The following is a 21,684-nucleotide window of genomic DNA, read 5'->3' as shown; positions in this document are numbered from 1 at the left end:
TTCTATTTATTTTCAACTCTTCATTTCGCAGCTTTTCTCTTACAGAATAATATTCCGATGTTTTCCTGTTTACCTCAGTAGATCGACATTTACTTTTTATGGCCAAATTCCCAAAACCATTTGGCAATTGCTGAGTATTTGGTGCATATAGACCTACCGTTAGGCCCTACCGTTAGGCTTAGGCTTACGCACTACTGCGAGATAAAAATAATGAAAGGAGTGTGATGTGTGGGTGTCTGCTGTACAGTATGTACCAGGAGTCCCTGTGGTGTCTGTCTCAGTGTGGAGGACTCTGCTAGTTCCTGATGTGTGGGTGTCTGCTGTACAGTATGTACCAGGAGTCCCTGTGGTGTCTGTCTCAGTGTGGAGGACTCTGCTAGTTCCTGATGTGTGGGTGTCTGCTGTACAGTATGTACCAGGAGTCCCTGTGGTGTCTGTCTCAGTGTGGAGGACTCTGCTAGTTCCTGATGTGTGGGTGTCTGCTGTACAGTATGTACCAGGAGTCCCTGTGGTGTCTGTCTCAGTGTGGAGGACTCTGCTAGTTCCTGATGTGTGGGTGTCTGCTGTACAGTATGTACCAGGAGTCCCTATGGTGTCTGTCTCAGTGTGGAGGACTCTGCTAGTTCCTGATGTGTGGGTGTCTGCTTTACAGTATGTACCAGGAGTCCCTGTGGTGTCTGTCTCAGTGTGGAGGACTCTGCTAGTTCCTGATGTGTGGGTGTCTGCTGTACAGTATGTACCAGGAGTCCCTGTGGTGTCTGTCTCAGTGTGGAGGACTCTGCTAGTTCCTGATGTGTGGGTGTCTGCTGTACAGTATGTACCAGGAGTCCTGTGGTGTCTGTCTCAGTGTGGAGGACTCTGCTAGTTCCTGATGTGTGGGTGTCTGCTGTACAGTATGTACCAGGAGAACCTGTGGTGTCTGTCTCAGTGTGGAGGACTCTGCTAGTTCCTGATGTGTGGGTGTCTGCTGTACAGTATGTACCAGGAGTCCTGCGGTGTCTGTCTCAGTGTGGAGGCCTCTGCTAGTTCCTGATGTGTGGGTGTCTGCTGTACAGTATGTACCAGGAGTCCCTGTGGTGTCTGTCTCAGTGTGGAGGACTCTGCTAGTTCCTGATGTGTGGGTGTCTGCTGAACAGTATGTACCAGGAGTCCTGTGGTGTCTGTCTCAGTGTGGAGGACTCTGCTAGTTCCTGATGTGTGGGTGTCTGCTGTACAGTATGTACCAGGAGTCCTGTGGTGTCTGTCTCAGTGTGGAGGACTCTGCTAGTTCCTGATGTGTGGGTGTCTGCTGTACAGTATGTACCAGGAGAACCTGTGGTGTCTGTCTCAGTGTGGAGGACTCTGCTAGTTCCTGATGTGTGGGTGTCTGCTGTACAGTATGTACCAGGAGTCCTGCGGTGTCTGTCTCAGTGTGGAGGCCTCTGCTAGTTCCTGATGTGTGGGTGTCTGCTGTACAGTATGTACCAGGAGTCCCTGTGGTGTCTGTCTCAGTGTGGAGGACTCTGCTAGTTCCTGATGTGTGGGTGTCTGCTGAACAGTATGTACCAGGAGTCCTGTGGTGTCTGTCTCAGTGTGGAGGACTCTGCTAGTTCCTGATGTGTGGGTGTCTGCTGTACAGTATGTACCAGGAGTCCTGTGGTGTCTGTCTCAGTGTGGAGGACTCTGCTAGTTCCTGATGTGTGGGTGTCTGCTGTACAGTATGTACCAGGAGTCCTGTGGTGTCTGTCTCAGTGTGGAGGACTCTGCTAGTTCCTGATGTGTGGGTGTCTGCTGAACAGTATGTACCAGGAGTCCCTGTGGTGTCTGTCTCAGTGTGGAGGACTCTGCTAGTTCCTGATGTGTGGGTGTCTGCTGTACAGTATGTACCAGGAGTCCTGTGGTGTCTGTCTCAGTGTGGAGGACTCTGCTAGTTCCTGATGTGTGGGTGTCTGCTGTACAGTATGTACCAGGAGTCCCTGTGGTGTCTGTCTCAGTGTGGAGGACTCTGCTAGTTCCTGATGTGTGGGTGTCTGCTGTACAGTATGTACCAGGAGTCCCTGTGGTGTCTGTCTCAGTGTGGAGGACTCTGCTAGTTCCTGATGTGTGGGTGTCTGCTGTACAGTATGTACCAGGAGTCCCTGTGGTGTCTGTCTCAGTGTGGAGGACTCTGCTAGTTCCTGATGTGTGGGTGTCTGCTGTACAGTATGTACCAGGAGTCCCTGTGGTGTCTGTCTCAGTGTGGAGGACTCTGCTAGTTCCTGATGTGTGGGTGTCTGCTGTACAGTATGTACCAGGAGTCCCTGTGGTGTCTGTCTCAGTGTGGAGGACTCTGCTAGTTCCTGATGTGTGGGTGTCTGCTGTACAGTATGTACCAGGAGTCCCTGTGGTGTCTGTCTCAGTGTGGAGGACTCTGCTAGTTCCTGATGTGTGGGTGTCTGCTGTACAGTATGTACCAGGAGTCCCTGTGGTGTCTGTCTCAGTGTGGAGGACTCTGCTAGTTCCTGATGTGTGGGTGTCTGCTGTACAGTATGTACCAGGAGTCCCTGTGGTGTCTGTCTCAGTGTGGAGGACTCTGCTAGTTCCTGATGTGTGGGTGTCTGCTGTACAGTATGTACCAGGAGTCCCTGTGGTGTCTGTCTCAGTGTGGAGGACTCTGCTAGTTCCTGATGTGTGGGTGTCTGCTGTACAGTATGTACCAGGAGTCCTGTGGTGTCTGTCTCAGTGTGGAGGACTCTGCTAGTTCCTGATGTGTGGGTGTCTGCTGTACAGTATGTACCAGGAGAACCTTTGGTGTCTGTCTCAGTGTGGAGGACTCTGCTAGTTCCTGATGTGTGGGTGTCTCCTGTACAGTATGTACCAGGAGTCCTGCGGTGTCTGTCTCAGTGTGGAGGCCTCTGCTAGTTCCTGATGTGTGGGTGTCTGCTGTACAGTATGTACCAGGAGTCCCTGTGGTGTCTGTCTCAGTGTGGAGGACTCTGCTAGTTCCTGATGTGTGGGTGTCTGCTGAACAGTATGTACCAGGAGTCCTGTGGTGTCTGTCTCAGTGTGGAGGACTCTGCTAGTTCCTGATGTGTGGGTGTCTGCTGTACAGTATGTACCAGGAGTCCTGTGGTGTCTGTCTCAGTGTGGAGGACTCTGCTAGTTCCTGATGTGTGGGTGTCTGCTGTACAGTATGTACCAGGAGTCCTGTGGTGTCTGTCTCAGTGTGGAGGACTCTGCTAGTTCCTGATGTGTGGGTGTCTGCTGAACAGTATGTACCAGGAGAACCTGTGGTGTCTGTCTCAGTGTGGAGGACTCTGCTAGTTCCTGATGTGTGGGTGTCTGCTGAACAGTATGTACCAGGAGTCCCTGTGGTGTCTGTCTCAGTGTGGAGGACTCTGCTAGTTCCTGATGTGTGGGTGTCTGCTGTACAGTATGTACCAGGAGTCCTGTGGTGTCTGTCTCAGTGTGGAGGACTCTGCTAGTTCCTGATGTGTGGGTGTCTGCTGTACAGTATGTACCAGGAGTCCCTGTGGTGTCTGTCTCAGTGTGGAGGACTCTGCTAGTTCCTGATGTGTGGGTGTCTGCTGTACAGTATGTACCAGGAGTCCTGTGGTGTCTGTCTCAGTGTGGAGGACTCTGCTAGTTCCTGATGTGTGGGTGTCTGCTGAACAGTATGTACCAGGAGTCCCTGTGGTGTCTGTCTCAGTGTGGAGGACTCTGCTAGTTCCTGATGTGTGGGTGTCTGCTGTACAGTATGTACCAGGAGTCCTGTGGTGTCTGTCTCAGTGTGGAGGACTCTGCTAGTTCCTGATGTGTGGGTGTCTGCTGTACAGTATGTACCAGGAGTCCCTGTGGTGTCTGTCTCAGTGTGGAGGACTCTGCTAGTTCCTGATGTGTGGGTGTCTGCTGTACAGTATGTACCAGGAGTCCTGTGGTGTCTGTCTCAGTGTGGAGGACTCTGCTAGTTCCTGATGTGTGGGTGTCTGCTGAACAGTATGTACCAGGAGTCCTGTGGTGTCTGTCTCAGTGTGGAGGACTCTGCTAGTTCCTGATGTGTGGGTGTCTGCTGAACAGTATGTACCAGGAGTCCCTGTGGTGTCTGTCTCAGTGTGGAGGACTCTGCTAGTTCCTGATGTGTGGGTGTCTGCTGTACAGTATGTACCAGGAGTCCTGTGGTGTCTGTCTCAGTGTGGAGGACTCTGCTAGTTCCTGATGTGTGGGTGTCTGCTGAACAGTATGTACCAGGAGTCCCTGTGGTGTCTGTCTCAGTGTGGAGGACTCTGCTAGTTCCTGATGTGTGGGTGTCTGCTGTACAGTATGTACCAGGAGTCCTGTGGTGTCTGTCTCAGTGTGGAGGCCTCTGCTAGTTCCTGATGTGTGGGTGTCTGCTGAACAGTATGTACCAGGAGTCCCTGTGGTGTCTGTCTCAGTGTGGAGGACTCTGCTAGTTCCTGATGTGTGGGTGTCTGCTGAACAGTATGTACCAGGAGTCCTGTGGTGTCTGTCTCAGTGTGGAGGCCTCTGCTAGTTCCTGATGTGTGGGTGTCTGCTGTACAGTATGTACCAGGAGTCCTGTGGTGTCTGTCTCAGTGTGGAGGACTCTGCTAGTTCCTGATGTGTGGGTGTCTGCTGTACAGTATGTACCAGGAGTCCTGTGGTGTCTGTCTCAGTGTGGAGGACTCTGCTAGTTCCTGATGTGTGGGTGTCTGCTGTACAGTATGTACCAGGAGTCCCTGTGGTGTCTGTCTCAGTGTGGAGGACTCTGCTAGTTCCTGATGTGTGGGTGTCTGCTGAACAGTATGTACCAGGAGTCCCTGTGGTGTCTGTCTCAGTGTGGAGGACTCTGCTAGTTCCTGATGTGTGGGTGTCTGCTGTACAGTATGTACCAGGAGTCCTGTGGTGTCTGTCTCAGTGTGGAGGACTCTGCTAGTTCCTGATGTGTGGGTGTCTGCTGAACAGTATGTACCAGGAGTCCCTGTGGTGTCTGTCTCAGTGTGGAGGACTCTGCTAGTTCCTGATGTGTGGGTGTCTGCTGTACAGTATGTACCAGGAGTCCTGTGGTGTCTGTCTCAGTGTGGAGGCCTCTGCTAGTTCCTGATGTGTGGGTGTCTGCTGAACAGTATGTACCAGGAGTCCCTGTGGTGTCTGTCTCAGTGTGGAGGACTCTGCTAGTTCCTGATGTGTGGGTGTCTGCTGAACAGTATGTACCAGGAGTCCTGTGGTGTCTGTCTCAGTGTGGAGGCCTCTGCTAGTTCCTGATGTGTGGGTGTCTGCTGTACAGTATGTACCAGGAGTCCTGTGGTGTCTGTCTCAGTGTGGAGGACTCTGCTAGTTCCTGATGTGTGGGTGTCTGCTGTACAGTATGTACCAGGAGTCCTGTGGTGTCTGTCTCAGTGTGGAGGACTCTGCTAGTTCCTGATGTGTGGGTGTCTGCTGTACAGTATGTACCAGGAGTCCCTGTGGTGTCTGTCTCAGTGTGGAGGCCTCTGCTAGTTCCTGATGTGTGGGTGTTTATCTACACTGTTCTGCCTTTACTTCCTCTGGGGTGCTTCCATGCACCTGCTGTTTGAAGGCCTGAAATGCCCTGACATGGTTGAGTGCACTACTTTTAGCCAGAGCCCTATTCCCTATATAGAACACTACTGTTGACCAGGGCCATATTCCCTATATAGTGCACTACTGTTAGTCAGCGCCCTATTCCCTATATAGTGCACTACTGTTAGTCAGGAGCCCTGTGTAGAGCCCTGTGTAGAGCCCAGTGTAGAGCCCAGTGTAGAGCCCTAGGTAGAGCCCTATGTAGAGCCCTATGTTGAGCCCTAGGTAGAGCCATGTGTAGCCCTAGGTAGAGCCCTGTGTGGAGCCCTAGGTAGAGCCATGTGTAGAGCCCAGTGTAGAGCCCAGTGTAGAGCCCAGTGTAGAGCCCTGTGTAGAGCCCAGTGTAGAGCCCTGTGTAGAGCCCTGTGTAGAGCCGAGTGTAGAGCCCTGTGTAGAGCCCAGTGTAGAGCCCAGTGTAGAGCCCTAGGTAGAGCCCTAGGTAGAGCCCTGTGTGGAGCCCTGTGTGTAGCCCTAGGTAGAGCCCTGTGTGTAGCCCTAGGTAGAGCCCTAGGTAGAGCCCTATGTTGAGCCCTAGGTAGAGCCCTGTGTGTAGCCCTAGGTAGAGCCCTATGTTGAGCCCTAGGTAGAGCCCTGTGTGTAGCCCTAGGTAGAGCCCTAGGTAGAGCCCTATGTTGAGCCCTAGGTAGAGCCCTGTGTGTAGCCCTAGGTAGAGCCCTATGTTGAGCCCTAGGTAGAGCCCTGTGTTGAGCCCTGTGTAGAGCCATGTGTAGCCCTAGGTAGAGCCCTGTGTGTAGCCCTAGGTAGAGCCCAGTGTAGAGCCCTATGTTGAGCCCTAGGTAGAGCCCTGTGTGGAGCCCTAGGTAGAGCCCAGTGTAGAGCCCTATGTTGAGCCCTAGGTAGAGCCCTGTGTGGAGCCCTAGGTAGAGCCCAGTGTAGAGCCCAGTGTAGAGCCCAGTGTAGAGCCCAGTGTAGAGCCCTGTGTGGAGCCCTGTGTGTAGCCCTGTGTAGAGCCCTGTGTGGAGCCCTGTGTAGAGCCCTGTGTGGAGCCCTGTGTAGAGCCCTGTGTAGAGCCCTGTGTTGAGCCCTAGGTAGAGCCCTATGGTCAAAGTAGTGCCCTTTAAAGGAAATAAGGACCATGAGATTGGAGTGCAGCTGCAGGAGCCACAGGAGATTCACCAGGTGGTAACAGTTCAACTGTTAAACTGCCAACCTACCCCAGCATCTGGCAACCAGATTCACACAGTCAAGACTGCAGCTGCACTGTGTGTGTGTGTGTGTGTGTGAGCGAGTGTGAGCGAGTGTGTGTGTGTGTGAGCGAGTGTGTGTGTATGTGTGTGTGTGTGTGAGCGAGTGTGTGTGTGTGAGCGAGTGTGCGTGTGGGCGAGTGCGAGTGTGTGTGTGTGTGTGAGCGAGTGTGCGTGTGAGCGAGTGCGAGTGTGTGTGAGCGAGTGCGAGTGTGTGTGCGTGTTTCATATCTTTGCTTCAGCTCCTGTGTGGTTTAGCATCACACTCCAACACTTACCCCATCAGCGCCCAACTTCCTCAGCAGCTCAGACTCTACAGTAGCCTCTCTCTCTGAGTATCTTTGAGAAGCACAGACCTCCTTTACTTCATGTGAACTAGCAGTATTAAGCAGCTCAGACTACAGTAGCCTCTCTCTCTGAGTATCTTTGAAAAGCACAGACTTCCTTTACTTCATGTGAACTGGCAGTATTAAACCCACTGGTCAGTCTGATATAGCAACAAGCTGATTTTTATTTACATCAATTACAACATGGTTAAACAGCAGCTGATGCGTACAATGGCTTTCTCTGCTTCTTACTGGTTTAGCACATTTAGCTTATAAGAGTCCCCTTCAAACAACAGCAGTTTATCTTACATTAACATAGCTGGTTACATATCACTTTTTCAAGGTCAGAGTTCAGTGTCTCTCTGTCCCTCCAGAGTGTGGGGGGGTGTTCTGTTGTGTAACAGTCTTTATCTGTCTACGGAGGAGATGAGGAGGAAATGGAAGAGGAAGAGGAAAGGAGGAGGAAGAGGAGAGGACGAGACAGGAAAATAGGAGATGAGTAAAAGGAGGAGAGGGGAGAGATGAGAGCGGAGAAGAGAGGAGAGGGGAGAGGAGAGGGGGAGAGAGGAGGAAAGGAGAGGACAGAGGAGGAAAGGATGATGAGTGGAGAGGAGAGAAAGGAGAGGAAGAGAGGAAAGGAGTAGAAGGATGAGGAGGAGAGAGGAAAGGAGAGGAGGAGGAGAGAGGATAGGAGGAGGAAGAGGAGAGAGAGAGGAGGGGAGAGAGGAGACAGGAGGAGAAGAGGAGTAAAAGGAGGAGGAGAGAGAGAGAGAGAGAGAGGACGAGAGAGGGGAGGAGGAGGAGAGAGAAAGGAGGAGAGAGGGGGGAGGAGAAGAAAGAGAAGGAGATAGACAGGAGGTGAGAGAGAGAGGAGAGAGGACAGGAGGAGGAGGAGAGAGAGAGAGAGAGAGAGAGAGAGAGAGAGAGGACGAGAGAGGGGAGGAGGAGGAGAGAGAGAGGAGGGGAGGAGAAGAAAGAGAAGGAGAGAGAGAGGAGGAGAGAGAGGAGACAGGAGGAGAGAGAAAGAGAGAGAGAGGGGAGATGAGGAGAGAGAGAGGACAGGAGGAGGAGGAGAGAGAGACGAGAGGAGGAGGAAAGAGAAAGGAGAGAGGCTTCCTGGATAAAGCACTAAATAAACTTCAGTTAGTGCTAAATACGGCTGCTAGAATCCTGACTAGAACCAAGAAATAGGATCATTTTACTCCAGTGCTAGCTTCCCTGCACTGGCTTCATGTTAAGGCAAGGGCTGATTTCAAGGTTTTACTGCTAACCTACAAAGCATTACATGGACTTGCTCCTACTTATGTCTGATTTGGTCCTGCCGTACATACCTACACGTACGCTACGGTCACAAGATGCAGGCCTCCTAGTTGTCCCTAGAATTTCTAAGCAAACAGCTGGAGGCAGGGCTTTCTCCTATAGGGCTCAATTTTTATGGAATGGTCTGCCTATCCATGTGAGAGACACAGACTCGGTCTCAACTTTTAAGTCTTTATTGAAGACTCATCTCTTCAGTAGGTCCTATGATTGAATGCAGTCTGGCCCCAGGAGTGTGAAGGTGAACGGAAAGGCTCTGGAGCAACGAACCGCCCTTGCTGTCTCTGCCTGGCTGGTTCCCCTCTCTCCACTGGGATTCTCTGCCTCTAACCCTATTACAGGGGCTGAGTCACTGGCTTACTGGTGCTCTTCCATGCCGTCCGTAGAAGGGGTGCGTCACTTGAGTGGGTTGAGTCACTGACGTGATCTTCCTGTCTGGGTTGGCACCCCCTCCCCCTCGGACTCATGCTATGAGGGAGATCCTTATGGGCTATACTCAGCCTTGTCTCAGGGTAATAAGTTAGTGGTCTGTTGATATCCCTCTAGTGGTGTGGGGGCTGTGCTTTGTCAAAGTGGGTGGAGTTATGTCCTGCCTGTTTGGCCCTGTCCGGGGGTATCGTCAGATGGGGCCACAGTGTCTCCGGACCCCTCCTCTCTCAGCCTCCAGTATTTATGCTGCAATAGTTTGTGTCGGGGGGCTAGGGTCAGTCTGTTATATCTAGAGTATTTCTCCTGTCTTATCCGGTGTCCTGTGTGAATTTAAGAATGCTCTCTCTAATTCTCTCTCCCTCCCCTCCCAAAGGAACTGAGGCCTGGGACCATGCCTCAGGACTACCGGGCATGATGACTCCTTGCTGTCCCCAGTCCACCTGGCCATGCTGCTGCTCCAGTTTCAACTGTTCTGCCTGCGGCTATGGAACCCTGACCTGTTCACCGGACGTGCTACCTTGTCCCAGACCTGCTGTTTTCAACTCTCTAGAGACAGCAGGAGCGGTAGAGATACTCTTAATGACCGGCTATGAAAAGCCAACTGACATTTACTCCTGAGGTGCTGACTTGCTGCACCCTCAACAACTACTGTGATTATTATTATTTGACCCTGCTGGTCATTTATGAACATTTGAACATCATGGCATAGTTCTGTTATAATCTCCACCCGGCACAGCCAGAAGAGGACTGGCCACCCCTCATAGCCTGGTTCCTCTCTAGGTTTCTTCCTAGGTTTTGGCCTTTCTAGGGAGTTTTTCCCAGACACCGTGCTTCTACACCTGCATTGCTTGCTGTTTGGGGTTTTAGGCTGGGGGTTTCTGTACAGCACTTAGAGATATCAGCCGATGTAAGAAGGAGTATATAAATACATTTGATTGATTGAGGAGAGGAGGAGGAGACAAAGTGCTCCCTACAGGAGTTGTTACTCCCTAAAAGAGGATGTGCTTTCCAGGCTCATGAGCCGGCCTCTAATGGAGGAGGAGAGGGAGGAGGTGCGTTGGGAGAGGTGCTGTCTGAACTCTGCAGTGAGGAAGTAATACAGCAAAGGGTTCAGGCAGCAGGAAAGACTGGCTACACACAGAGAGACGGGGTGGAAATGACGCACCACCAGCATCGTGGGGCAGTGGGACACTATATCCTGAGACACCATCACGTACAACAGGAAATTGACGTGGTACGGAGCGAAACAGAACAGGAACAGAGCCGAGCAGCTCATAACCATCCTCAGGGCACGACGCTTTTCTTTGTCGATCTGCCTGTTCATCAGGGCTGAGGGTTGTGCCTGGCTGGTCGAGGGGCAGCGGTGGTTGTGGTGGTGCTCTCTGTCTGTCTGGGCTGAGGGTTGTGCCTGGCTGGTCGAGGGGCAGGCGTGGTTGTGGTGGTGCTCTCTGTCTGTCAGGGCTGAGGGTTGGGCCTGGCTGGTCGAGGGGCAGGCGTGGTTGTGGTGGTGCTCTCTGTCTGTCAGGGCTGAGGGTTGGGCCTGGCTGGTCGAGGGGCAGCGGCTGTCCTGTCTCTGTCTCAGTGAGTGAGCGATCCGGAGAGAGCAGTAACTGATGGCACTGAGCGGTAACACAAACCCAAACAGCTCCGCAAGCACCATCATGGCTGCCACCAGGGGAAGGGGCAGTTTCCTGGTGGGCAGGTCCTTAAAACAGCCGTCGATGGGTCTTGTGTAAGGTAAGGTGGAGGGTGTGGAGTATGGAATAGGACTGTATTGGCTGGGGTTAGAGCTGTGTATAAGACTGGTACTGGGGCTAGGGGTGTATTGGCTGGGGTTAGAGCTGTGTATAAGACTGGTACTGGGGCTAGGGGTGTATTGGCTGGGGTTAGAGCTGTTGCTGATCCTCATGATAATAAAAGGAGAAGAACCTATTCCCACCACCAGCCACACGGTGGCGCTGATCAACAGGTCATAACGTCGTCTCCACCGCCGGGCATAGAAGGGCCGTAGCAAAAACACACACCTCTGGACACTGATACACACCTGGAGGAGGAGGTGGAGAGACAGAGAGAGATTAGAGGTGTGTGTGTTCTCACCAGGAAGCTGATGGAAGCGTACATGTTGAGGTATTTGAGGTAGAAACAGACAGTGTGTTCTCACCAGGAAGCTGATGGAAGCGTACATGTTGAGGTATTTGAGGTAGAAACAGACAGTGTGTTCTCACCAGGAAGCTGATGGAAGCGTACATGTTGAGGTATTTGAGGTAGAAACAGAACAGACACAGTGTGTGTCCAAAGGGCCAGGTGTGTGTCAGGTAGTAGTGGATCCTCAGAGGCAAAGACATGACATGAAGCAGGTCAGCTAGAGCCAGGTTCACCATGAAGATCACTGCCTTGGTCTTCTTACTGAGGAGAGAGGAGAGTGGGTCAACACACACTAGGGAGGGGAAAGGGCGTGCGTGGGTGTGTGTGTGTGTGTGTGTGTGTGTGTGTGTGTGTGTGTGTGTGTGTGTGTGTGTGTGTGTGTGTGTGTGTGTACCTGATGTGTGTGTGTGTGTGTGTGTGTGTGTGTGTGTGTGTGTGTGTGTGTGTGTGTGTGTGTGTGTGTGTGTGTGGGTGTGGGTGTGGGTGTGTGTGTGTGTGTGTGTGTGTGTGTGTGTGTACCTGATGTGTGTGTGTGTGCGTGTACCGTGTGTGTGTGTGTGTGTGTGTGTGTGTGTGTGTGTGTGCGTGTGTGTGTGTGTGTGTACCTGATGTGTGTGCGTGTACCGTGTGTGTGTGTGTGTGTGTGTGTGTGTGTGCGTGTGTGTGTGTGTGTGTGTGTACCTGATGTGTGTACATAGCACCCAGAGAGCCGTGGTGTTGAGGCAGAGACCAGGGATGAAGAGCAGCAGGTAGAACCAGAAGTACAGCTGCTGTACTTTTTGTGGCTCCCAACCAATCACATCGTAGGGACACCGCATGGAGGAGTTAACAGGAAGCTCCTCCCCCAGATCAGAGACGTTCAGATTCATACTCTTATACACTCAAACACACACACACACTCATAAACTGTCACGCACATTAATTCTGTACCCAAAGCTGCATCTCCCACATCAGGACAGGAGAGGAACTGACAGAGAAACAGACAGACAGACAGACAGATGATTACACAGATTAAAACACTATCGGACATTTTTCTGAGGACAGCAGCAGACGGTAAAATGTTGTAGCAAGGTAAATCTAACAGCAGCAACAGTTCCTCTGTTATCTACAGAACCATTCTATACTCCCCCCCCTCTTCCCCAGCCTAACCGCCAAGACTGGCCAACTCCCTTCCTGTGTTTATAATCTCAGCATAATAAGAAACGTCCTCTCACTGTCAACTGCGTTTATTTTCAGCAAACTTAACGTGTGAATATTTGTATGAACATAACAAGATTCAACAACTGAGACATAAACTGAACAAGTTCCACAGACATGTGACCAACAGAAATGGAATAATGTGTCCCTGAACAAAGGGGGGGGTCAAATTCAGAAGTAACAGTCAGTATCTGGTGTGGGCACCAGCTGCATTAAGTACTGCAGTGCATCTCCTCCTCATGGACTGCACCAGATTTGCCAGTTCTTGCTATGAGATGTTACCCCACACTTCCACCAAGGCACCTGCAAGTTCCTGGACATTTCTGGGGGGAATGGCCCTAGCCCTCACCCTCCGATCCAATGCACAGAACGAGCAGTATGGCTGGTGGCATTGTCATGCTGGAGGGTCATGTCAGGATGAGCCTGCAGGAATGGTACCACATGAGGGAGGAGGATGTCTTCCCTGTAACGCACAGCGTTGAGATTGCCTGCAACGACAACAAGCTCAGTCCGATGATGCTGTGACACACTGCCCCAGACCACGACGGACCCTCCACCTCGATGATAAATGCGAATCTGCCAGTTCTGTCTGGTCCAGCAACGGTGGGTTTGTGCCCATAGGCGACATTGTTGCCAGTGATGTCTGGTGAGGACCTGCCTTACAACAGGTCTACAAGCCCTCAGTCCAGCCTCTCTCAGCCTATTGCGTACAGTCTGAGTACTGATGGAGGGACTGTGCGTTCCTGGTGTAACTCGGGCAGTTGTTGTTGCCATCCTGTACCTGTCCCACAGGTGTGATGTTCGGATGTACCGATCCTGTGCACGTGTTGTTAGACGTGGTCTGCCACTGCGAGGACGATCAGCTGTCCGTCCTGTCTCCCTGTAGCGCTGTCTTAGGCGTCTCACAGTACGGACATTGCAGTTTATTGCCCTGGCCACATCTGCAGTCCTCATGCCTCCTTGAAGCATGCCTAAGGCACGTTCACGCAGATGACCAGGGACCCTGGGCATCTTTCTTTTTGGTGTTTTTCAGAGTCAGTAGAAAGGCCTCTTTAGTGTCCTATGTTTTCATAACTGTGACCTTAATTGCCTACTGCCTGTAAGCTGTTAGTGTCTTAGCGACCGTTCCACAGGTGCATGTTCATTCATTGTTTATGGTTCATTGAACAAGCATGGGAAACAGTGTTTAAACCCTTTACAATGAAGATCTGTGAAGTTATTTGGATTTTTACGAATTATCTTTGAAAGACAGGGTCCTGAAATAGGGACGTTTCTTTTTTCCTGAGTATATATGAGAGAGAGAGAATATTCCACGATCTTTCCACCAAACATACCCAGAACATGGTTGCCATGCTATCAGAATCTAATATATTTATGTTCTAGATATGTTTCATGGGAACCTTTATGTGTATCAGTTGTCAGGACGTCGTCTGATGTTCCCAAAGAAACCCCCTTCCCCCATAAAATCTTTCATATCACACCCCGTTACCTTTACCCAGCCAATCAGCACCCTGATTGGTGAACCACTGATCCATTAATAGCTTTCAGTAATTCCTGATCAACATGTCCTGATCAATACCTCACCTGGTATTTGAACTCACATCCTCTAAGTTCACGGCAGGTTTTACTGCCTTACATACTGCCTCACCATGTTCCTGTCAGGTATCGGTTCATTTTAATATTCTGTCATCATTGACTTGTTTCATCAATATAAGGTCTTTCAGTATAGTTGTATAATGTTGGTGGTGGTAACCTGTTTAAATGATACTCCTGAATCACTATGATCAATACAAGGTTTTATTAAGTTTTCTTTTGAGATTAACTTCAAAGTGCATTCAGCCTATTGCTTAAACCCATCACATTGTTACATCTACATAAGTCCCTCGGGAGAAGGGGTTTGCTTCTGGACAGGGCCTAACTATACTGGCCCAATGAGCACAGGAGGGCTTAGGGTTTGCTTTGGGACAGGGCCTAACTATACTGGCCCAATGAGCACAGGAGGGCTTAGAGTTTGCTTTGGGACAGGGCCTAACTATACCAACCCAATGAGCACAGGAGGGCTTAGGGTTTGCTTTGGGACAGGACCTAACTATACCAACCCAATGAGCACAGGAGGGCTTAGGGTTTGCTTCAGGACACAGGCCTAACTATACTGGCCCAATGAGCACAGGAGGGCTTAGGGGTTGCTTCTGGACAGGGCCTAACTATACTGGCCCAATGAGCACAGGAGGGCTTAGGGGTTGCTTCAGGACAGGGCCTAACTATACTGGCCCAATGAGCACAGGAGGGCTTAGGGTTTGCTTTGGGACAGGGCATAACTATACTGGCCCAATGAGCACAAGAGGGCTTAGGGTTTGCTTTGGGACAGGACCTAACTAAACTGGCCCAATGAGCACAGGAGGGCTTAGGGTTTGCTTTGGGACATGGCCTAACTATACTGGCCCAATGAGCACAGGAGGGCTTAGGGTTTGCTTTGGGACATGGCCTAACTATACTGGCCCAATGAGCACAAGAGGGCTTAGGGTTTGCTTCAGGACATGGCCTAACTATACTGGCCCAATGAGCACAGGAGGGCTTAGGGTTTGCTTCAGGACAGGGCCTAACTATACTGGCCCAATGAGCACAGGAGGGCTTAGGGTTTGCTTCAGGACACAGGCCTAACTATACTGGCCCAATGAGCACAGGAGGGCTTAGGGTTTGCTTTGGGACGATCATATCAATGATGAGAGAAGAGTCTAATTGAAACCTGACAAGGCCATGGTTGCGTAGCAGGAAGATCTGAATGCCGTGAACTAAGAGGTTGTGAGTTCAAATCCCAGGTGAGGACTGTACAGGGCTACCACAGGAGAAGAGGGGAAGGACTGTTTAACTTTGAAGTAAATAATCATTTCTGTATAAATGAACATGCACAGTGTAATCAAATATATACGTTGAAAGCACTGTGTGTGTCCCAAACTCTGCCACCAGACAAAGAGCTGTGAATGAATCAGTGGTTCACCAATCTCGGCCTTGATTGGCTCTGCAACAGTGACAATGTGTGATTATTTTATTTTGGGGGTGGAGAAAGATTCTTTGGGACCATCAGGTGACGCCCTGACAACAGATACACAGAAATGTTCCAAGTCCCATGAAACGTGTCTAGAACATCAATATTTTACATTCTGTGAACATGGCGACCACGTTCTGGATAAGTTCTATTTGACATTAAGGGAATGGTCCCTTAGGAACAGTCCTTGCACATCACCGGGACATTCATATAAAAACGTTAGTTAATGAGACTCTTAAAACTTATTCAGGATTGGTGTCCCGTCCACGGACGGAAGAGCTAACGTATGCTAATGCACATAGACATATCTGATATGGGCAGAAAGCTTAAATTCTTGTTAATCGAACTGTACTGTACAATTTACAGTAGCTATTACAGTGAAAGAATACCATGCTATTGTTTGAGGAGCACAGTTATGAACATGAAAAGTTATTAATATACAAATTAGGCACATTTGGGCAGTCTTGATACAACATTTTGAACCGAAATGAAATGGTTCATTGGATCAGTCTAAAACTGTGCACATACACTGCTGCCATCTAGTGCCCAACATCTAAATTGCAGCTGGGCTGGATTAATACATTATGGCCTTTCTCTTGCGTTTCAAAGATGATGGTACAAAAAAATACAAAAGAACATTTTTTTTTTCTTTGTATTATCTTTTACCAGATCTATTGTGTTATATTCTCCAACATTCCTTTCACATTTCCACAAACTTCAAAGTGTTTCATTTCAAATGGTACCAAGAATATGCATATCCTTACTTCAGGGCCTGAGCTACAGGCAGTTAGATTTGGGCGTGTCATTTTAGAAGAATATTGAATGAAAGGGGCGGATCCTTATTAAGGGAACATTCTCAAAATTTGTGAGGACGTTTGTTGTTAGCTGTTGTATGACAGTTGAATCAGGACACTAAAACCTCTATACACAATCAGTACTGTCTAGTCACATAGTCCAAGACCTGACCAACACACTGTGATCTACAATCAGTTATGTGACAATATAGATGTAACTACATGGCTCTAACCATAACCAGAATACAGCACAGCTCTACATGAACCCCTTTTCCTACTACAATACGAGACAAAACACATTGGGATTGATCATTTTAAAGTTCCTCATCTTCTTTGTCTTTGTGGATGACATTCATAATACTTTCCAACGTCTTTTCTCTACTGTGTCAAACCAACCAACCAACCTCTTAGGTTCTGACAGAACACCTCTCAACCCCTTTCTGACCCTGTGTCAACCCAACCAACCAACCTCTTAGGTTCTGACAGAACACCTCTCAACCCCTTTCTGACCCTGTGTCAACCCAACCAACCAACCTCTTAGGTTCTGACAGAACACCTCTCAGCCCCTTTCTGTCCCTGTGTCTTAGGATACAGACAAAGATAAAGTCTAGACTTAAATCACGCTCAGTAGGTATGTTTACAGAAGACCTGGAAAGACTTCTACTGGTGTAAAAGCTCAACATGCTCAGTGGGTATGTTTACAGAAGACCTGGAAAGACTTCTACTGGTCTAAAAGCTCAACATGCTCAGTGGGTATGTTTACAGAAGACCTGGAAAGACTTCTACTGGTCTAAAAGCTCAACATGCTCAGTGGGTATGTTTACAGAAGACCTGGAAAGACTTCTACTGGTCTAAAAGCTCAACATGCTCACTAGTTGTGTTTACAGAAGACCTATAGGTTTACCTCTAGTTCCACCAGGTAGGTTGCCTCTCCAGGTGAGTCAGTCTGATGAGGTGCAGGTAGAGGTGAGGTGAGAGGTCAGTTCAGAGCCCAGAGGATGACGTCAGCAGATTGGTGTGAAACAACTGTAGAACAACTGACAGGTCCTCTCGTCTGTTGCTGTCACTGCAGGAGGCAACAGTTTATGTCATGCATGGCTTCCTGTGTGTCTAAATGTGACAGTAGCTGTTCTGATGTCCCATGCCGTAGGAGCGTGTTGTCGGTCGCTAATTTCTGGTGCAGAGCAGCTTTAACAGCGGTGTCGAGGGTTGTGTGGCGCGGTCTGTGTGTGTGTGCTTGTGTGTGTGTGTGAGCGCGCACATGCATGCATGCATTTTTTGTGTAGGAAGTGGCTATCAGGGTTCTCGGGTTTTGCCCGTCTGTGAAACTACCATTGGTTACGTCAGTCAGACCTTAGCAACACCTTAACACAACACTACACACTGCTGGGGCAGACCCTAGCAACACCTTAACACAACACTACACACTGCTGGGGCGGGGCGTGCGCCTGTAAGAACAGAGAGATCGTTGTTACCTTCATTCAGGTGTAGCACTTTGAGCTTCAGTCCAGGTGAGAGCAGAACACAGAGTGGGAATCCCCTCCACGTCAACTACACCCAGTCACTAACTACAACACACCCTGATCCACCAGTCACGAACAGCCTTCTCTGAGTCACACAGATCCTATCTGACAGAGAGACAGATAGCTGTAGAGGGTTAGGGTTAGAGAAAACTGTACAAAACGGTTCTTTACTTCCTCTTATGAAATAAGCTACTTCCCTTTTCCAACTGTCTTTATCAACTATTAAAACTGACATAGATGACTGCCTGTCTGCTTCTTATTTCAGTTTATCACACTATATATCTCACTATAGTCCCTACACTGACAACTACACTGGCAACTACACTGGCAACTACACTGACAACTACACTGACAACTACACTGACAACTACACTGACAACTACACTGACAACCACACTGGCAACTACACTGGCAACTACACTGACAACTACACTGACAACTACACTGACAACTACACTGACAACTACACTGACAACTACTCTGACAACTACACTGACAACTACACTGACAACTACACTGACAACTACACTGGCAACTACACGGACAACTACACTGACAACTACACTGGCAACTACACTGGCAACTACACTGGCAACTACACTGACAACTACACTGACAACGACACTGACAACTACACTGACAACTACACTGACAACTACACTGACAACTACACTGACAACTACACTGACAACTACACTGACAACTACACTGACAACTACACTGACAACTACTCTGACCCAGTGACAGAGGCTGCTTCTCAACTCTCAAAAGTTGATTCCTCTCCTCTCTCCTCTTCTCTGCTCGTCCTCTCCTGTCTCCTCTACTCTTCTCTCCTAAGCTGTGTTTGAATACCCATACTAACATACTATATACTACATACTTAATGAGTATATACTACATGCCATATACTATTTGTTAATTTTTGTATGCTGTAAATGAATGGTATCCTTTCAGTTGACCGTTCTAGAGCTTTGCCTGTATTCTGGAAGTTGATGCTGTTGCTATGCAACCTCTTGCTAGCTAGTTAGCTTAACAAATGACTAGTTAGATATTTTACGACTTCGGGTGTGTTCTTAAATTCAATTTGGAGTACCAGAGTGCGCTTGTAAATTCAGAGTGTTGTCAGATTGTCTGTTTGTAAATTCAGAGCGTTTGGCTCTCGGAGCGCACCCTGGATGCTCTGGCCGACGAGTACGGTTGATTTGAGTGTTTTGACCTTACAACGGCAGTCAAGCACCCAAGCTGACGTTGGATAGCTTGCTAGCTACTTCCATACACAAATTAATCCACTCTGACCATTTTACTCGCCCTAGCAGAGCTGGTTAGGCAGTTTTCATTTTATTCAGAGCCTTGGTGAATGTAACTGTGCTGCTGGCAACAATTTAAGTACGCTTTTTTGCCGACGTTTAATGACACTGACCATATTCAACGGGTGTTGAGCGCTGGTACACATATTCCCGTCATTTTCTGTGCTCTGGTACACTGAGACGAGCTCTGAAATCGGAGTAGATAGCCAGAGCGAATTTAAGAAACACTCGAATCTCCATTGAGACGGCGACTATACCATTTAGCTAAACTAAGAATGACGGGAATAATCAAGTCAATAAAACGTTAAGTAGTTAGTTAGCCTAGAGTTAATATACTGGCAAGTTTGATGTATATAAGTAGCCAACTAGTGTTAGGTAGCTAGCTAACATAACGGTACATACTGCTGTAATGCTATGTGGTTCATAAGGACAGTGTAGCTAACAAATTGTCAGCCAACATAACGTGTAAGGTAACGTACTTGAATTCATTACTTTGTTACATTGATCAACATTTTCATTTTTGACAACTACACTGGCAACTACACTGACACTGTAGTTGCCATTTTCTTAATATTTGTCATAATTAGTTAAAGCATTGAATTTGTATCTGCTGTCATTGTCCTTTGGCTGCATATTTCCCGCCCTTTTCGTAAAATTTTCATTTTTCTTTCCAAGATGGCATAGCAGTCAGACGTCCTTTGTCCTCGTCTTGTCGTGTCCCGTGTATATATATATATTTACATATTTTCATATTTTCTTCGCATATCTTTTTAACCTGTTAAGGCTAGGGGGTGCTGTTGTCACTATTTATGGTAATCGTGTAATTTTTGAAACGGTTTCCTAAAAAATTCTTGATCGTACAATATGCATATTATTATTATTATTGGATAGAAAACAGTCTATAGTTTCTATAGGAGTTGAAATTTTGTCTCTAAGTGGAACAGAACCCATTCTACAGCAATTTCCCTGACATGGAGTCAGATTTCAGAAATTTTGGCCACTGTTCTGGAGTCAGTTTTAAGGCCAATGTTATTCCTATGAGTATACGGACACTGCTTACGTCTTCCCCTGGATGCCTTTACGTGATGACGATTTGAATGGGGTCGATTGCGCAATCACAGGCACTATAAATAAAAAAACCTTGTAGCTAGTAACTCTTTTGCAGCTGCGTCTTGCGCCTAGAGGACACCGACCCGCACTTGTTCCAAGCATTAGTGTGGCGAGTAATCTTTCTCAGGTCATGTTTCTACTCGTTATAGGAGTTAAAAACATCATAAGGTAGTTAATTTAAAGCGTTTTATAGCAATTTATATCCGTTTAGTGCGATTTTGGGACATTTATTTCTGAAACGCTGTGAATAGCTGGGCACGCTTTCAGTTCATGCTGAACGCAGTTGGCATTTCCACATGGCAAGAGGACAGCTTTCCACCAAAAGACGATTAGACCCAAGAAAGGATCCTTTGCCCAAGATACTGATGGAGAACAGCTCAAAGTCGGAACAATTTATTATGATAAATCGTGTTTCTGTCGAAAAATGTTAGTGGCTTAGGATGCCATGTTTTTTGACGTAGCTTCGCTTGGTGCAAACTGTATTGAAAAGTAAGGATAATTTAAAAAATGTAATTCCGCGATTGTATTAAGAATTAAATTGTCTATCAATCGCTGTCCACCCTATATTTTTTAGTCACGTTTATGAGTATTTATGTATACGACTAGATCACTGTCTAATGTGGCGCAGGACATTTTCTCACCAGCTGGGCTACATTTCACATTGTCTAACCATGATTTTGGTGGCTAAATATGCTAAATATGCACATTTTCGAACAAACTGTATATGTATGTTGTAATGTGATGTTACAGGGGTGTCATCTGAAGAATTCTGAGAAGGTTAGTGAAAAAAATAATATATTTTGGCGATGTTTACGTTATCGCTCTCTTTGGCTAGAATCAATGCTGGGGTAATGTTTGCACCTGTGCTATGCTAATATAACGATTTATTGTGTTTTCGCTGTAAGACACTTAGAAAATCTGAAATATTGTCTGTATTCACAGGATCTGTGTCTTTCGATTAGTGTATGCTGTGTATTTTTACGAAATGTTTGATGATTAGTAGTTAGGTAAACACGTTGCTCATTGTAATTATTCTAGTCCATTTGTGACGGTGGGTGCAATTGTAAACTATGCCATCTACCTGAAATATGCACATTTTTCTAACAAAACCTATCCCATACCATAAATATGTTATCAGACTGTCATCTGATGAGTTTTTTTTCTTGGTTAGGGGCTATAAATATCTTAGTTTAGCCGAATTGGTGATAGCTACTGGTGTTGGTGGACAAATAAAAGATGGTGGATTATGCTAATGTGTTTTTAGCTAATAGATTTACATCTTTACATATTGTGTCTTCCCTGTAAAACATTTAAAAAATCGGACATGTTGGCTGGATTCACAAGATCTGTGTCTTTCATTAGCTGTATTGGACTTTAATGTGTGAAAGTTAAATATTTAAAAAAAAAAAAAAAATTTCATTTCGCGGCTCTGCCTTTTCAGTGGGGGTGGGGGGGGTGTGCCGCTAGCGGCACCCCAGTCCTAGACAGGTTTAATATATATATTTTTTTCTTCTAAAAACTCAACTTCAAAACATTCTCCTGCCTCACTAATATATATTTTTTTAAGTATTATTCACCTCAAATCTGAAATCCACAATAGAAGCTAGCCAGAAGCTAGCCAGAAGCTAACCAGAAGCTAGCCAGAAGCTAGCCAGAAGCTAGCCAGTTCACTGGCTAATTGTTAGTAATCAGCTAACCACGGTTGGCGGTCATCAGCTATCCTTTAGCT

At 48.0% G+C, this 21,684-nt stretch overlaps 1 protein-coding gene across 1 annotated transcript; it reads right to left on the bottom strand.

Moving 5' to 3' along the window:
• Positions 1-7,249: 7,249 nt before the first annotated feature.
• p2ry10 (P2Y receptor family member 10) lies at positions 7,250-17,775 on the bottom strand. Its single transcript, XM_055927900.1, has 5 exons — positions 17,491-17,775; positions 16,920-17,081; positions 11,660-11,945; positions 11,059-11,239; positions 7,250-10,877 (listed from the first exon to the last, which is right to left on the bottom strand). The coding sequence occupies exons 3-5, from the start codon at positions 11,845-11,847 to the stop codon at positions 9,816-9,818; spliced, it is 1,431 nt and encodes a 476-aa protein (XP_055783875.1). The 5' UTR covers positions 11,848-11,945; positions 16,920-17,081; positions 17,491-17,775; the 3' UTR covers positions 7,250-9,815.
• Between the last annotated feature and the right edge of the window lie 3,909 nt (positions 17,776-21,684).

The sequence above is a fragment of the Salvelinus fontinalis genome, chromosome 6 (assembly GCF_029448725.1).
Source record: "Salvelinus fontinalis isolate EN_2023a chromosome 6, ASM2944872v1, whole genome shotgun sequence".
Lineage (NCBI taxonomy): Eukaryota > Metazoa > Chordata > Actinopteri > Salmoniformes > Salmonidae > Salvelinus > Salvelinus fontinalis.
This window is presented reverse-complemented; position numbering and strand designations above follow the sequence as displayed.

Coding starts and splice junctions, on each gene's coding strand:
- p2ry10 (XM_055927900.1), bottom strand. CDS start 11,847: ATGAATCTGAACGTCTCTGATCTGGGGGAGGAGCTTCCTGTTAACTCC. Junction 11,240..11,659: donor GTGCTATGTACACACATCAG/GTACACACACAC, acceptor CTCTCTCCTCAG/TAAGAAGACCAAGGCAGTGA. Junction 10,878..11,058: donor ACGCTTCCATCAGCTTCCTG/GTGAGAACACAC, acceptor CTCCTCCTCCAG/GTGTGTATCAGTGTCCAGAG.